At 38.8% G+C, this 14,648-nt stretch overlaps 1 protein-coding gene across 1 annotated transcript; it reads right to left on the bottom strand.

Moving 5' to 3' along the window:
• Window positions 1–1,496: 1,496 nt before the first annotated feature.
• Window positions 1,497–3,026, bottom strand: LOC109474707. The gene is made up of 3 exons (XM_019775060.1): window positions 2,894–3,026; window positions 2,263–2,370; window positions 1,497–1,640 (listed from the first exon to the last, which is right to left on the bottom strand). Exons 1-3 carry the CDS (start codon window positions 2,999–3,001, stop codon window positions 1,497–1,499), a joined length of 360 nt encoding a protein of 119 aa, XP_019630619.1. The 5' UTR covers window positions 3,002–3,026.
• Window positions 3,027–14,648: the final 11,622 nt, after the last annotated feature.

Here is a 14,648-nt window from a genome sequence, read left to right on the forward strand (position 1 = left end):
CGCGAGTTCTTAGGCCCCCCCCCCCCGGTCCCCCCATGTCAAAAAAAGCCCGGTCTAGGTAGGGTTAATTTGTAATTTTTTTACACAGCACACTACACTACAGTACAGAACAAAATAACACAGGTTTTTGTCCTGAAATAGGTCAGGCTGTCAACTCAGTACATGTAGATTATTCAAGAGGGAAAACCTCGTCAATTAAACCGGGTAACACGTGTTTTGTGTTAGAGGAAGTCTTTGACAGCTGGTGTTTTGTAGCATAACCGGCACATCTGTTTTTCCTCAAAATACAAAAGTTCTGCTGAAGTACCAAGATCACTCACTAGGAGGCCCATATTTTAACTTGACCTTTGGCTTCCTAAAACCTACCAGCATACCAAAAACCATCACAATCCATAAAGGCGTTCTGAAGTTATGCTGACTACAAATGTGCGGAAACACACACCCACCCACACACACAAAGACGCGCCAAAAACAATACCTCCATTTTTCATGGAGGTAAAACAATTGGACACAATTCACATGGCAAAGCATTGTGTTTGAGCTCTAAACTAGCCCTTTTTAATGTATTGCTGTTGTTGAAGGCATAACATAACATAACATGACATACACCGTGTACAGAATGGAAACATTGATAAGGCTGCCAACTCCCTCGAACAATTATTCTCCCTATCTGGATATATTCTACTGTTTTTGAATCAACTTGTTAGACCGGTAGAGACCAGAGCATAGGAGTTTGACAAGACAACCTGAACGGTAGTGACCTCTGCGTACATGCAAAGCAAGCAATGTGTCTAAATAACAGCCCCGCCATTCTCATGCCCTATTCATAACAAATGACAATAGCCAGTCATGTAGAAATAATTAGCCGTTCCCATGTGTCATTCTATATCAATCAACTTGCGCCAAAACAGTTACTCAAGCAACTGGATATGATTTGGGGAACGGTCAGACGTTTCAGGTACCATCTACAACGGTAAGCTTTCGTCAGTGACACCAGAGAAATATCACATTTAGCAGGTTTGTGTATTGGTTGATAATATGCAAATGCTCAAGACAAAACCTGAACGACCAGTGTAACTGATGAAATGAAGTACATTTGTACATGCTGCCTGAAACGTCTGCATGTTTTCAAAATGATATCTATATAATTACTGCGTTAAATGGAAAGTTGTAGTTTCTCAGAATGTTTAAAATTTAAGTTCATTTTAGTCAGTAGTATATAGCTAGTTCCTATTGTTTATCCAGGCTCGGTAAAGGTCATGGATCATGCTCATTATGCTAAGGTATGAAAATTGATGCAAGTGCATGTAATAATTTAGCCAAAGAGGTAATTTACGAACTACAATCAAGTGTTTTAAGGGTATGCATAACTAAGAAATGATTTGTTCAGAACTAACAATATGTCCATCGGAGGAGTCTACATTCAGGGTTGGTATATGGTGCAAAGTGCTGCCTCATCGTTTTTTTTTTTATCACGATGTATGTGTATATTATATCTACTTCTCCACAGGTTCCAGAATCTTGGCGTCCGTGAGTTTGGGGATGGCCGGTGGGAGACCCCAGTACACCGTCATCTCAACGGTCTTCTGCACAATCTCCGGCGGTTCAATTGGTGCTGGCAGCCAGATCCTAACCTCGACCTGTGTGTGTTAACAGAAAAATATATGTGTAAGACCGCCGCCATGCTTATTCAATTTTATAGCTGACAACCACGTCAATTATTTTTGTTCGTTTTAAAAGAAAGTTTTTGACCACACTGCAAACCATAAGGCAGTTGAAAAATGGGCTGATATATACAGAAAACTATTCCGTACCAAAATTAATTCTGAAGAAAAGGAAGAAAATGTAAGAAAATGAGAGGGTGAGTCTATTGTTTACCAGACCATGCTGTGTGTTTAGTCATTGCAATCATTTATTTTTACATGACTTCCTTAAATTGACACTACTATATATATATGTTTGAGAGCACCAAATGCTTTGTACTCTTATGTACTAAATTGCAAGGTTAATCTTTAGCATCACACAGTGACAGACACTCATCATACACCTGTTTACTTTGTTCAAGGTTTAAGATACACTCCCCTTTAAAAGAAGTTTGTGACATTGAAATGTTATATTTGACATTTATGCTAGCGCTGTCGGGGGAAGATTGCGGACAGGGCCAGTAACGGCTTTTTATCTTCCTTCGCATATATCTTCCGTTATGTTATGTTTCTTTTATTTCTTTGATTACATGACAGTAAATAAACAAACAAATAGTACCTGGATCTTGTAGTTTATTCCTTCAACCACCTGAGCCTGAAACGACACCGGCCTGTAGCTTGTAAAAGCCTCCCCGTTGTTGACGCGCTTTTCGACTTCACCCCGGAACTGAATAGTAACAATTTATAGTACCGATTAGTTTGGTGTTATGTTTTTGTTGGTATCATAGTGAAATAAGGCTCAATCTCTCTTCCTTTATCTCCCTTTCTCTCTCTCTCTTTCTGTCTCTCTTTCTCTCTGTATGTCTCTATCTATCTATCTATTTATCTTTCTATCTCTATCTTGGTCTATTTCTCTCTATCTATATACCTGTCTATTTAGTATCTAACAATACTATCTGACAATGCTATCTATGTGCCTATCTATGTATCTATCTATCTATATATATCCATCTATCTATCTATCTAATATCTATCTATATTAATCTATCTATCTATACATATCTATCTATAACTATCTATATTTCTAAAGGGCTACATCCCCTCTCCCTCATTATCTGGCAACATAATAGGAGTATTATTTGAGTTTTTAAAATTGGTGTCAAAATTCCGTAAGAATCTCTCTGCTACGTCTCTGTCTATATCTGCGTGAAACTCTGTAATAAGTAAGACAGAACATTAGCACTTCTTACCACAAGGGAAGCACCATAGGCTCTCTCAGTCTCGTTGAAGAAGACAGGATCCCCATAGCCTGGTATGACCGGTCCGGGTTCAAGAGGGGGCATCTTACACTGACTCATGCTGTCTTCGCTTCTAATTCTGCAACGCCAACCTGTAAAAAACGCAACATTAAAGTTGCAATCACACACGAAAGTGTAGAGATTCCTAAAGGCAAGAAACGCTCTGCCAAAAGCCGAATCAATGAATATTGGGTCCAAGTCTAGAAGACAATATCCTGGGTAGAAAACTTGGCGGGGCCGTCAGCGAGTGTGCTCGGCAGGTCAAAGGAGTTATGCCGTCAATCTAGATTTAAGCGCTCCCGGGAGTTGTACGCCATCGAGATTTGCCCACCCCACCCCGGGGTATAAAGCAAAACAACGCAGTCTACTGTACAAGGAGACCCCGCCAGCAAACACAAAACAAGCGGTAGTACTATTTACCTAAACGGCTAAACGTGTCAAACAGATAACGCAATGAAAACAACATGTACTTAAAGTTGAGTTTTGAAAAATAACAAGTTGTGAGACTGACCAGGGAAAAATCAAAGATCTGTTTACCTCCGTGTCTCTTATGTACTGAGTACGTGAGTTGTCAGGTGAGATAGGGAGCTGTAGATAGCTCATTGTCTGCGTGACCTTTAAAGTTTAAGGTGTGGTTATGTTTCGTAGGCGTGGATATAATAACAAGCGTTATGAGGTCTACGATAATTTCCTACATAACACTATGTTCCAGAGTGACGTTACAGGTCAGAGGTACAGTCCAATATTTCTCTGTGCATTACGTACTTAGTAATAATCAACATGTACTAATTTTTTAATGGTCCTGTTACTAACATTTGACATCCTTTCTGCTTGAAGTTGCCGCGTGAAAAATGACCTTGCTCGACGTGTTCAGCTACCAACTAATGGAGCGAAAAAAACACAGTAATTATGAGCGACACAGCAGTCACAGACTGTTTACAGGACTAGTGTGACCAACAAAAGTTTGTTTGGTCGGTGTTTCCAACGTAAGTCATACTTGAAGAGAAATAAGTTCATATATATCGCTTGAAAGCGTCTTTAAGAACCCAAAACTTGACAGGCCATGTTAATCTGTAGTGCCCCCTGTGGATGTAAAACTCACCTTTGACTCTAGATGTGTGATAAGGCCACACCGTCTTAATTTTATGGATGACATTCTCTGAAGGCCCCCAAGCCAGCAGTGCGCGCGGGCGAATAAAAAAAAAATTCCGGCCAAAAATAAAAATGCTACTAAACCACAGGGTTTGGCTGGTATCGTGAATTTGCGGCAGTGCATAGCGACATATACGACGGCACAAGATGGCTTTTTGCGGAATTTATGAATAGGCACTGTACGTAAACTATATACTGAGTTCTTGAGTCGTGGACCTTCGGTAGCCGGTGTTCTCCAAAGTTACCAAAACTCCGTATTGGCGATAACTATCATGGACTACCCAGGCCTAGAGCCAGGCCAGAGGCTCTGTGAACGTGATCTTTTTTTTTTTATTTAGATCAGGCGAAAATCAATGCGCGCGCGGATGTCATCCATAAAATTAAGTCAGGACGACCTAAGCAAGGCGGCCTACGCCCACCCATAGCCTCAGGCTTGTAGCTGAGGAACCATGTAAACCAAGTGTCATCACTGAGTTTTTTGCTAGTAATTCCAAAATGAAGGTTGAAATTAATAGCACTTTATGCCTCTGTGTATGTTTGTGTGAGTGTGTATGTGTGTGTGTATGTTTGTGTGTGTGTGTGTGTGTATGTTTGTGTGTGTGTGTGTGTGTATGTGTGTGTGTGTGTATGTTTGTGTGTGTGTGTGTGTGTGTATGTTTGTGTGTGTGTGTGTGTGTGTGTATGTTTGTGTGTGTCTCTGTGTGTGAATGTCTGTGCGTATGTGTGTGTGTGTGTGTGTGTATGTCTGTGTGTGGGTGCTTGTATGTGTGTGTGTACCGGGTAGCTGGATTTTTTTTTTTGGGGGGGGCGTGTTTTAAGCTGTAGCTAAAGCTTGAAATGATTAGACTTTGCCCCCCCCCCCCTCGCGGCTATCCTCGGTATTGCAGCTAATTAATAAACTTCCGGATTTGTAATTTCGATCGTGTTCTGGACATATTATGGCTCAGGATTTTAGTGTCTTAGAACTGTAGAACTAGTAGCATTGTAAATTAACTCAAAGGAAACTATGCAAAATGCAATTGGGACCAGAAGTATTATGTACATTATTTTTAGGGCCCCAGAAAAGAGAAAACCGTCGTTGTAATATATCAGCCTTTTAGCTGAATAGTCAGTTCAGCACCCAGGACAGTCTGTAGTCATAAAATCCACCGCTAATAATACCTCGATTCTTTTTTTTTTCAATGAAAGTAATCTTTATGTTGTCAGAAATTGCCAGTAACTGTATATAAAAAAAAGTGTTTTTTTGTACTTGAGTGTATCGTATTAAAAGCACTGTGGAGAAAGTATATTTTATAATATCTATGAGTTCACTGATCATGAAGATTATGTCTCGAAGTCGATAAAGACGTCTCAAGTAAGAACAAGCTGTAAGCTTTTAACTTATATGAAAAAAAAAAGGATTTAAAAAAGCCTCAGAAAGGATAATACCATGTTGAGGTAGATATCAAGCATTTCAGCTGAATAGTCAGTTCAGCACCCAGGACAGTCTGTAGTCATTAACTCACATGTAATAATACATGGATACAATCTTTTCTCATGTAATCCTGGTGTTAGCAAGACTTTTGAAATTTTGTATCTTTGATATTTTTTTTCATACACGGTTTTGGATACCAAAATAAAATGATGTCACAAAAATGATGTTTTATTGCATTATTGCCCTTGTAAACTATTAATACTGGCACTGAGCCAAACCTGCATGATGTTTCTAGAAAGTAAAGACGCTTAGCTTCCTATTGATGTATAAATTATTGTGAGTATTGATAGAAGTAGTATACCCTATTCTAAAGGGGCCTGAAAATCCCAGCACTGAGATCACTCACAACAGACCAGGTCCCGATCAGTCAGAGGATCACCAAGCACCAGCTAAACCTCCTGGGTCACATCTCTAGAGCTACACCCACCCAGGAAGTGATCAAAATGATCACCACAGCTCCAGATACAACTTGGAGGCGCCCTAGAGGCCGTGCCAGGAGCAGATGGGAGGACCAGGTTTTCAACGTGCTGGACAGTTTAGGGGTCAGCAGAACTGACTGGATGTTCTGTGTTGGCAGAAAACAGAACATCCTGGAGGGATCGGACATGACTGCAGCCACTAAGCATCTGCCCTGATGATTGATTGATTGATTGATTGTTTAATTGCTTGATTGTTTGCTTGCTTGCTTGATTGATTGATTGATTGATTGATTGATTGATTGAGATCACGTACTGGTCAGCAAATCCAGCAGCTCAAGGGTTTTAACTTTTTATAGTTGGTTTATTGTTTCAATTGAAAGCAATACACTAAAATACATTGCAGCGACTTGTACATGGTACAAGTCGCTGAATTATGCATATTAGGCAGTTACAAGAAATGAATAAAACACTTAATAAAATCTATAGAAACTACTATACATAGCAAAATAATTAAAATAATTAGACAATAATCATAATAAAAATTACCACACACTGATAGGTTACCTGACGTTGTTCAGAAGTGCAGTAAAGTATGGAATGGGGCTGTTTTTATATCTGTTGGATCTTGCCATCGGAATACAGAGCTGATTATTGCCCTTTAAATTTCTGTTGTGAACATCTTTCCGTAGCGGGGGCAACCAGTTTCTAAACGTCGGCGAATTCAACAGAGATTTGGCAAATTTAAGGCTTAGCGATTCTCGTCTCACGGTGGTAAAATCTGGGTTGCAAAGTTCCCACATGCCATAGAACCCGAACTGTGTTCGATCGTGTTCGATCTGGGCAATTCGAATCGAACCCGCGTTCTATTTCGGGGTCACCTGCGGTCATTTACAATAAAGCGGCAAAACAAGCCTGTTTGCCTCCGTGCCTTGCAACAGATAAAAAACAACACTTTTATATAGATAAAAACAGATTCCTGGACAGTACATGTCCGCTATCATTTTTTTGTGGACATGTAACATGTAGCGAAGCTACTGTCGTATCCTTGGGTGACCTTGAATACTGTTATGATTCTTTACACCAGTATGAATAACACAATGCAGACTTTTGGTCGACATGACATGTCTGCAAAACTCGTTTTAACCTGCAAGCATGGAAAGTCAAGCATACCCCATTCACGGCTCAAAATGACCGTTATGGCTGTCCCGAAAATCGTGTTTTAGGGATTTTTTAAAAATGGCCTCAATTTTGAATTATGGGTAATTTAGTGCAAAAAATGTAAAGAAAAATCATTTTTTCACCAATATGTCGCCAAAAACTAGACTTAAAATCAGAAATTAAAAAATCCCTAAAACACGATTTTTGATCTTATTCCTAGTCGTCGAAAAATATAAAAATCGGGAATCTGGGGTAATATACGTAGCCAGGTTAAAACGATGTTTGCCTAAAAACATGACATGACTTGTGGTCGGAAATCCGAAAAAAATCGTCTTTCGGAGCGAAATTTTGAAAAATCAATAATTTAACATAAACAGCTAATATTGAAAGGATGTTAAGGCAATAATATCATTTTAATTTGACGAAATTTACCATTAAATCCTTCTTGTTTATTTTCAAGTGTTTTACTGGTAGGCCAAACTCGGCCCAAATAGCGTCTTGTAATCCGATACCTTTTAGAACGCGCCTAGCAATGGGAAAGAATACCGTAGTGACAGACCGCCGTGTCTAGTTTTCAAGGTACAGAGGCCAAAATGGGAAAGGGCTTCATCATAACATGAGTATTGAGGGCCTAAAATTATTCTTAGCGCACGTTTCTGTATTCGTTCTAATTTATCGGATTGTTGATATGTTATATTGGCATTCCATACAGGGGCAGCATATTCAACGGTTGGTCGTATATATAATAAATAGATTTCGCAAAGGTCATTGGTGGGAAGGCCGAAACGTTTTAATTTCTTTAACCCTAAACAGTACACCTGGGGTCCGCGCGGACCCCAGCACTATATATTCTATATTATCTTTTTTGTTTCTAAAGATTTTTTTCTGAAATTTTAGGTAATTGTCACCTACAAAGTTGTCTCTCAATACAGTGCAGAAAACTCCGTTTCTACCATTTATAAAAAAAATTATATCTGATTTTCTTTTGGGGTCCGCGCGGACCCCAGCCGGCTTTCGATCATAATGGATACACTGGCGTTCTTATACATTACCTTATTTCCGTTTTTATGTTTTTATGCACTCATCGTATGTCTACCAAGTTTTCAGAGAATGGTGTAGTAATAGAATTAAATTTTAATAACTTTGGTGTAATTATGACGTCATATGACGTCAGAGCTAATAATATCGTCCGCCATATTGGATTTTGACCAATGACGTCATCAAATTAGCATATTCTATGCATATTAAATGATTTAACTTATATTTAATTATGTAAGATGTTATTAATGTTGGAAAAGAAGTGTAATTTAATATAAAACTCAGAAAATTTTTATGTTTAAACCAAAATTACTTCTTTTTTCAAAAATAGAAGCCCGTTGCCATGGCAACACAAAAAACATCAACCTACTAGTATTAAACTAATATGAACTTTTTTCCAGAGACATTTTAGGAAAGGTCTCCAAATTTGATACTTCTAGCGCAAGCCGTTTAGCCGCTATCTGAGATCAAAGTTGGGCCTCAAAAGCCCCTTCTATCTGAAATGGGTTTAAAAATCGGGTATTTCTTCTTGTCTTCTTTTCTTCACCAAAAAATAGAAAAAGTTCAAAATGTATGATTTTTGTATGTAATGTGGACACAAAGGTTACCACATCAGGTTGCAAAACAATTGAGCTGGTAGCACGTTGATAATTTATAAAAATTAGCAAAAAACTGTTCTGGGGTCCGCGCGGACCCCAGGTGTACAGATTAATCAGTCCGGGAAGGTGTTCTGTTGAGGGTTAACCAGTAGAGCCGTGAGCTTGCTTTTGTCGTAATGACCTCTACGTGCTTATCCCATTTCATATCCGCTGTCAACCACAGTCCAAGTATGCATGCCACTTCTGTATGCTCAAGGACTTTACCATTAAGAAGGATATCGGGGGGAGGAGGAGGGTCGTTAATAAAAGTGATGTTCATTATTTTGCACTTAGGCCACACCAAGTAAATTTTATGGATGACGTCCTTTGGAGACCCTAAATCTAATGCGAGAGGGCGAAAAAAAAACAAGTAGGGCCCTAAAAAACAAGATGCCTAGATTAAAAAAATACTAAGAGACGACAAATGTTAGGACACAAATTGAATGAGGTGACATAGTGTAACAAGCAAGAAGTCTTTTATTCATCATCTAAACAGCAATAAATCAGGTGGAACAGTGGACAGTGAAAACAGGATGGTAACGTTAATAGACACTTTCTTGAAGTTCGTGTTACGGGTTTCACGTCAATCTGACGATTTGCGGCACTGTCATGACTCTTTGGTCATAGTTACAGGAAGCGGAATTTCTTGTTTTTTTTTCTAGGAACATGCCAAAATCAATGCGCGCGCGGACGTCATCCATAAAATTTACTTGGTGTGGCCTTATCTTCATTTAGTGACATATGATTTTCTGACGACCACATTTCAGAAAATGTTTATCGAGCAAAATCGCTTACGTGTTCACATAATTTGTCTCAATGTGCATGTGGGTGGTGTTTAAAAGTCATTTACCTACGTGTACATGTTTAAATGAATACAATCAACTGGTGACATTTAGTTTAAATTGCGTTTTTGGCATGCATATTTTGTTTCGTGATGCAAGACTTCACATGTATATTACTATCTTGTATTTGTCTAACGCAAAACATGTTTTTAAGATCCTGAACAGTCTCTATTATAACATAATACTTCCCAAGTTTAATCGTTTTTAATATAATTTGGGTATTTTTGTTTCCTCCTTCTCACTTATACAATTTAAGAAAAGTCAACATGTCTCAGAAAGCTTTTTGTGATGATTAGTTTTTCACCAGTCAGCGGCAGTAAGATTACGACTCCTTATGTATTGTTTTGATGTTTGCGGCACTTGGTACCAAGCCGCTAAGGCTTGCTTTTACATCTGATTTCTAATTTAGTGATTTGGCTTGATAGAATTTTGTGTTTTGAGCTGAACATAAGTCGACAAGCGCCTCGCCTGGTGCAGGTCGTGTTTTCTATCACCATGCCAGGACGGCAGAAACGTCCCAAGACAAGCGGCACAGGTAATTTTGGCTAGCTTTTTTTAGAAAGTAATGTATCATTAGTACATAGATTTCATGAAATGAGGAAGCATTTTCGTGCATAGAATTCCACAGGACATTAATTCTGTATTATTTTATTATTTAAGCTGTCTGATTATTTGTTGATAAGCCGGCAATAACAGTTTCTACTCCTCCGAGGCAGGTAAACGTTATAGTCATTTTATTTCTTGTTTTGAGAACTCTTCTTTTTTTCTTTTTATGTAACTCTGTTGTATACTCTTATTTTCTTCCAAGACACAAAACCCATGCCGGGGCCTAGTTGGAGGGCACGTGCTGACGCTGCTGCAAAAATACACAACCCTCTGTACGCCTCTTATGCAGGTAAATTATTTTTGTCTCTATCCTTTTCCTGATCTTGTAACTTGTGTTTAACATCCAAACTTTTTAACTCACTTACTCACTCACTCACTCACTCACTCACGCACTCACGCACTCACTCACGCACTCGCTCGCTCGCTCGCTCGCTCGCTCACTCACTCACTCACGCACTCACTCACTCACGCACTCGCTCGCTCGCTCGCTCGCTCGCTCGCTCGCTCACTCACTCACTCACTCACTCACTCACTCACTTACTCCTCTTGCATAGTGTGCGTCGAGCCTACCAGGCGAACCAACTTTTCAACAGACGACTGCATTATTTATTTTTATTATATTATTTTACGTCTTTTGATTTTGTACAGGGGCAACATCCGTGAACCAACCCCAGACTGATTACCAGGCACGTACGGACGACGATGCAAACACACCCGACGTTACGTACGCCACCATACCAGGTATTTTCTTTTGACAAAATATTTATACATAAACACACAACAAAAGTTCAGCTACGCTGGGGAGCTTTCAAGACGACGTACTCTCAGACTGTATCTTTTTCACCCCGATTAAGATCCCGTCTTGGAGTTTTCTTGTCACGTGACTTCTTTATGGCACGTATTTTCTTTCTGGCAGATATATGTACAAAACAAAGATTAAAAACGTTACCAAAGTTAACAAAAAAGCCATTTTTAAAAACTGTGCCTGGTGATGGTGGCTTGTCCAAAACCTATAAAAAATACTGGTATTTGTAACTTGTATATCTGTTAAACCTTTTTGGAAAGAGTGGTGGAATGCCAAAACTCAGTCACCAATATCTTTAGAGGAAAAAGATATCCTTTATGGACACAAGTCAGATTTTCTTCTAAACAAATCCATGTTGTTATGTAAATATTACATCTTTAAAAATGTTGTACAAAACGAACCTGTTAGATTTCAAACTGTGCGCCAACATTTAGAATTAGTGATGTAACGAGGGGTAAGCCATGTATTTGAACGTACATCTGTATGTAAAATTTGAAATAAACGATTAAAAAAAAATACTGGTTACACCAAAAAGCAGTTACTCAAGCAATTGGATATGATTTTAGAAACGGTCAGACGTTTCAAGTAGCATCCACCACCTTTCGTCAGGGGAGAAATGCAGGTTTATAACATGGTTTACTTAGCACCATGTTTATAATGACGAACTGTTTATTTATATGCAAAATCTACCGCTAAGCGTATTAAGGCCGCAGATCACAGTATCTATGACGCGGGTATAGAAAGTAGTGCAGACAAAACTCTTGCATCCTGGCTAGAGCGACTTATGTGAGAGGTAGCCATGAATGAACTGCGCTGTGTGGTATAGAAAGGTATCGGCTTGTACACCGTATGAGTTGGATTGTGAAGATTTCCCTGTTCATGTATAAATGCGCGGCATTACGCAACCGCGTTCCGGGGTGAGCCGGCTGCAGTTTCACTGATCCCGGTAGAGGGCCAAATCAAAGTGGTCGTCGTTATGTTAAAAGACCATAACTTTTTTTGGTTTTCAGTTATTTTGCAGAATATACCATATATTTCAACATACTAGTTAGCCGTGATTCTCTAGTGCACCCTACTATAATCTTTACCGCGTCGAAGTAAGTCACCTCGGGGTGCTTAACTATAGGAATCCCCATAGACCGAAAACTGTGTTCTGCCACCTCAACGCTTGGTCTTGGAAAATCCATCATGGCGGCCTTTATATTTGCGGGGCAGGCCGGCGGCCTTTGTTTCCTTGATTTTATTGCAAAAATTAGGATAGCAGAGATCCAAATTGTTGCATCAGCATGATAAACTATACAGCTAATGTGCATCATAGCATTTTTATATGAAAACAAAACAGTAACGAAAATTTACAAGAGGGGATGTTTAGTGAATGGAAAAGATAAACCAGCTTTTTACGCACGTCCACGTTATATTGATTTGGTTTATTTCAACTGAACAACTGGCAGCCCACGGGGCTGAATTGTGTGTTCGTACATGTACATAGAAAGATAAAAACACTTGCTCAGTATTATTCTCTAAAACCATTATCATCGTATACAATTAGTTAAAATCTATGGTAATAAAACGTAAGGCAGTAAAATCAGTAACGGTATTCTGGTCACAGTCACATACATCTTAGTCACAAGTAAAATTAAATACATAAATGATTAAAGGATTCTTCTACTGGTTAAGAATGGGATTGGACTGTTTTATTTGTTTGATATGACTGGTTTATTTGCAAAGACGTACATAATGCATAATACAGCAAGTTGGAAGCTTTTTTGCGACCGAGAGGCTGAATTAAGCAGCTTGTACAATTACTAAAGTATGCACGAATAAAAATGTATAGCTCGGCCTACCCCCAGAACAACTGCCAACCCTTGAGTCAAGGCGAAGGGAAGCGTCCATTCGAGAACTCAAAAGGATCTTGAAAGATCCCTCACACCCCTGTCATGCCTTCATTCACCCGACTGAGGAACCGCGTTATGAACTGAGACGCAGATCGCAGTACAAACTCCCAATCAGCCGGACTGAAAGACACAAAATCTCTTTTGTTCCGAGGGTCATCAAAGACCGCCAAAACCTAGGCTAAGGACCATACTTTTGTCGTCCAAATTACATTTATACATATTACGTACCTTTATCACTGTTTGTCCATTACGTCATTCATGTACTTTTACTATAATTACCATATTTTAATTAATCGATTATATAATATCTTTTAACTGATGAATTGTTGCTTTTTAATAGTAATGTGTTTTTTATCATTGGCAAAATTGTGCAATCAACGCAATTCAGTCTAAGGACTGCCAAGTTGATGAATAAAGTTTGATTTGATTCTCCAGAGTCACCCTTCCTGTTCTATTGAAAAGGTCCTCGTTTGAGATAGTGTTTAGCCGGGATATACTTAATATGCGTCTTAGGAATTTGTTCTGGAAAACCTCTAATTTGTGCCTAATAGTGGCTGTGATTTTCCAACATTCTGCCGCATATAGTACAACACTTTGGACATTGCTTTTGTATATCCTTATCTTGGTATTTGCATGGATAGAAGTGTTTCTCCAAAGTGGTCCAAGCATTTTTTTTATACCTAACCGCTTTTTATTACTTGTTTCATCTTTAACTCTAGACGGTGACATCGGTAAGCGGGATATGGTGAAGCTTAAAAAAGTTATTTACTGTGCATTGGGCTTTGGACTAATTGTGCTACTGGCATTCGTGTCATATCGTGTCACCCTTGCGATTATTGCACCTAGTCCCGTACCTGGAAGTAAGGTAAATCAACAACTTATATTGTAACATTATATTTTATGTACAAGACATATGTCTTTACATGAGTTGAAGGAAAATTTCAGTAACACTTTATTGTCTTCATTATTTCTTGAAGAAAATCTGTTTTCCTTTGTATTTTCAAATGCCTTACGCTGCTGCAGTTATACCTATTTCGTCAAATCTGATCGTTTAATATTTCTTTACGTTTGTAATATTACCATTTATTTTTTTGTGGGAAATGAGCTTACTTATCGTTTTCTTTTTTTAAATTGATTATGCTCTTAATTGTAATGGAAGGAAACACGAATAAGCCTTACTTCAAGGCTTTTTTCCGCCTTCATCATATCCATTTTGTATAGATTATTAGTTTGAAATTCTGTTCCATTCGTATTATATTTACTTTCTGCATTGTTCTTATATGCATGTACAAATTAAAAAAAAACATCCTACAAGGAGAATCGCCAATCTCTCGTCTACTCGGCTACACCTTCTTCCTCAACGGAACCATTTAATAACACCAGCCACACTGCTGGGGCCTTACTGACAGCAACGTTCACATTTCTACCAACCGTTGGTAAGATATATTCCTAAGCCAGCAAGAAAAACGTAGCGATTTAACCATCTAATTAAATTAAATAATGCCAGGCAGTTCTGATAAGAAAATGATGAAGTACAGGCGGGGAGGTATACATTCTCTCGCGGCTTACGTAAAAAACCTTACGGCCGGGAGCACCTCTGCTTTCCCGGCAGCAGTTAGATCCTTTTCCTAAATATTCATGATCTGTCCTTATTTGGTTCAAGCCAATCAGAGCCCAGAT

This window comes from Branchiostoma belcheri, unplaced genomic scaffold, assembly GCF_001625305.1.
Source record: "Branchiostoma belcheri isolate BF01 breed outbred unplaced genomic scaffold, Haploidv18h27 scaffold102, whole genome shotgun sequence".
Taxonomy (NCBI): domain Eukaryota; kingdom Metazoa; phylum Chordata; class Leptocardii; order Amphioxiformes; family Branchiostomatidae; genus Branchiostoma; species Branchiostoma belcheri.

Bases quoted from the DNA above. Each gene is read 5' to 3' on its own strand.
- LOC109474707 (XM_019775060.1), bottom strand. From the start codon at position 3,001: ATGAGTCAGTGTAAGATGCCCCCTCTTGAACCCGGACCGGTCATACCA. The intron at 2,371-2,893 runs GTAAGAAGTGCT...GTTACTATTCAG, and splicing joins CCTATGGTGCTTCCCTTGTG to TTCCGGGGTGAAGTCGAAAA. The intron at 1,641-2,262 runs GTACTATTTGTT...TAACACACACAG, and splicing joins GAATAAACTACAAGATCCAG to GTCGAGGTTAGGATCTGGCT.